A 1462-nucleotide genomic window follows, 5' to 3' on the forward strand; every position below is an offset into this window, starting at 1 on the left:
ATCCAAATCCCCTGCATATGACCTCAGGCACAGGGCAATGTGGAAGTTAGTCCACCCACCCCCTGCTGTGAAAAAAACACTATAAAGGAAATCTGGGTGTTCCCTGTGGCTGGGTGCACTTGGGAATCAATGCCGTCCAAGGAGGAGTCAGTTCCTGCCGGCGCCGTGTCTCCCACAGCAAGTCGCTACCCAGCCTGCTTTCTGGCTGTACCTCTGCCATCCCCCTGCAGGTCCTCTGAGCTTCACTGACCTGCTCAGAAAAGGTTCTGGTCACAGTGTTGCTATGGCCAAGGAGGGGATGACGAGGTCAGCCCACTCCCCCTTTCAAGGGGCCCGCAGAGCCACAGGGGGCTGTCCGTGGAGCATGGCCCACTTGTCGACGTCCTCCATTTATTTTCTGAGGCTGATCAGTGGCAAGAAAGAGACCAGTACCTCTCTCAGGGTGGAAGGGAAGGAAGTCTTCTGCAAGTGGAACTGGGGCACACACTGCAGGGTGATGGTGAGGATGACTCCGAGGCAGCCCAGGCGAACCTGCACGGCCTGGAACACCTCTGCGTTGCTGGACTCGGAGCACTCAAGAATGGTCCCGTCGGCCGTCAGCAGGGTCAATGCTACCACCTGGCAGCGAGAGAAGAGCCTCACTCAGAATCCAGGCGGGCATTTCCCGCACCCTTCAGGTGAAGCCCTCACCTCTCTGTTTGTCTTTGCAAGTGAAGTCAGGGATGACCTGGCCTGGGAAGATCACTGTCATCTGGCCACAGGGGACTTTCCCGGGAGGGTCTACGGTCACAGCCTGAAGGGGGTCTCAGTCTTTAGAGAGGGAGAAAGGGGAAATGGGGAAGGCGAGGCTCTGGATGAGTGGCGTCAGCCCTCAGCAGGGAGAGGGGAACCATCCATCACGTGAGGTTCCATGGGACCTGCACGTCTTGTCCTCCCACCACTGCTTTGCTCATTCTGTGGGCTTCACGGTCAAGGTGCAGCAAGCCTCTGCCCCGCCCCGAGGAGGACTAAGATGAGCCCGGGCTCCAGAGAGCTGCCAGGTCCTGGGTGGAGGGCCTGGCGAAGGCAGAGGGAGCATATGCGTGCATCTGGGGTAAGACCAGCCCACTGTCCCCACCCGCAGCCTCTCTCTGCCTGTCACTTCTCCTGGGCGCCACCTCAGGCAAGCTGAGTCCATCCTCTCACCTCAGTAACCAGGGTCTCTCACTTGGACGCACCTGCCTAGCAACCTCTGGGTTTCTACAAAGAGTAGGATGCTCCTTGGAGACAAATGATTAGCTCTGGCATCTTTCACCTTGGGCCCATTTCCGGAGGAATTCTCTCTCATGGCCTATTTGAGTTCTTCTCCATACTCTGCTACCTGCTAATTTGGACCGAAATTGCTTTTGACATGTGTAGTTGGTGGCTGGGCGCTCAGGGTCAGAGAACAGATAAAGCTGAGCTAATTGTGATTACAAGCGGC

The 1462-nt window shown here is 57.2% G+C and overlaps 1 protein-coding gene across 1 annotated transcript in view; it reads right to left on the minus strand.

Annotated features, from left to right (window-relative positions):
* LOC102892731 (L-gulonolactone oxidase) overlaps window positions 1–1462 on the minus strand; it is a 24986-nt gene that overhangs the window by 5114 nt on the left and 18410 nt on the right. The window contains exon 6 of the mRNA XM_015600680.1: window positions 433–618. Coding sequence (XP_015456166.1) covers window positions 433–618 — 186 coding nt within the window. The remainder of the gene's footprint in view (window positions 1–432; window positions 619–1462) is intronic.

This window comes from Pteropus alecto, unplaced genomic scaffold, assembly GCF_000325575.1.
Source record: "Pteropus alecto unplaced genomic scaffold, ASM32557v1 scaffold50, whole genome shotgun sequence".
NCBI classification, from domain to species: Eukaryota; Metazoa; Chordata; class Mammalia; order Chiroptera; family Pteropodidae; genus Pteropus; species Pteropus alecto.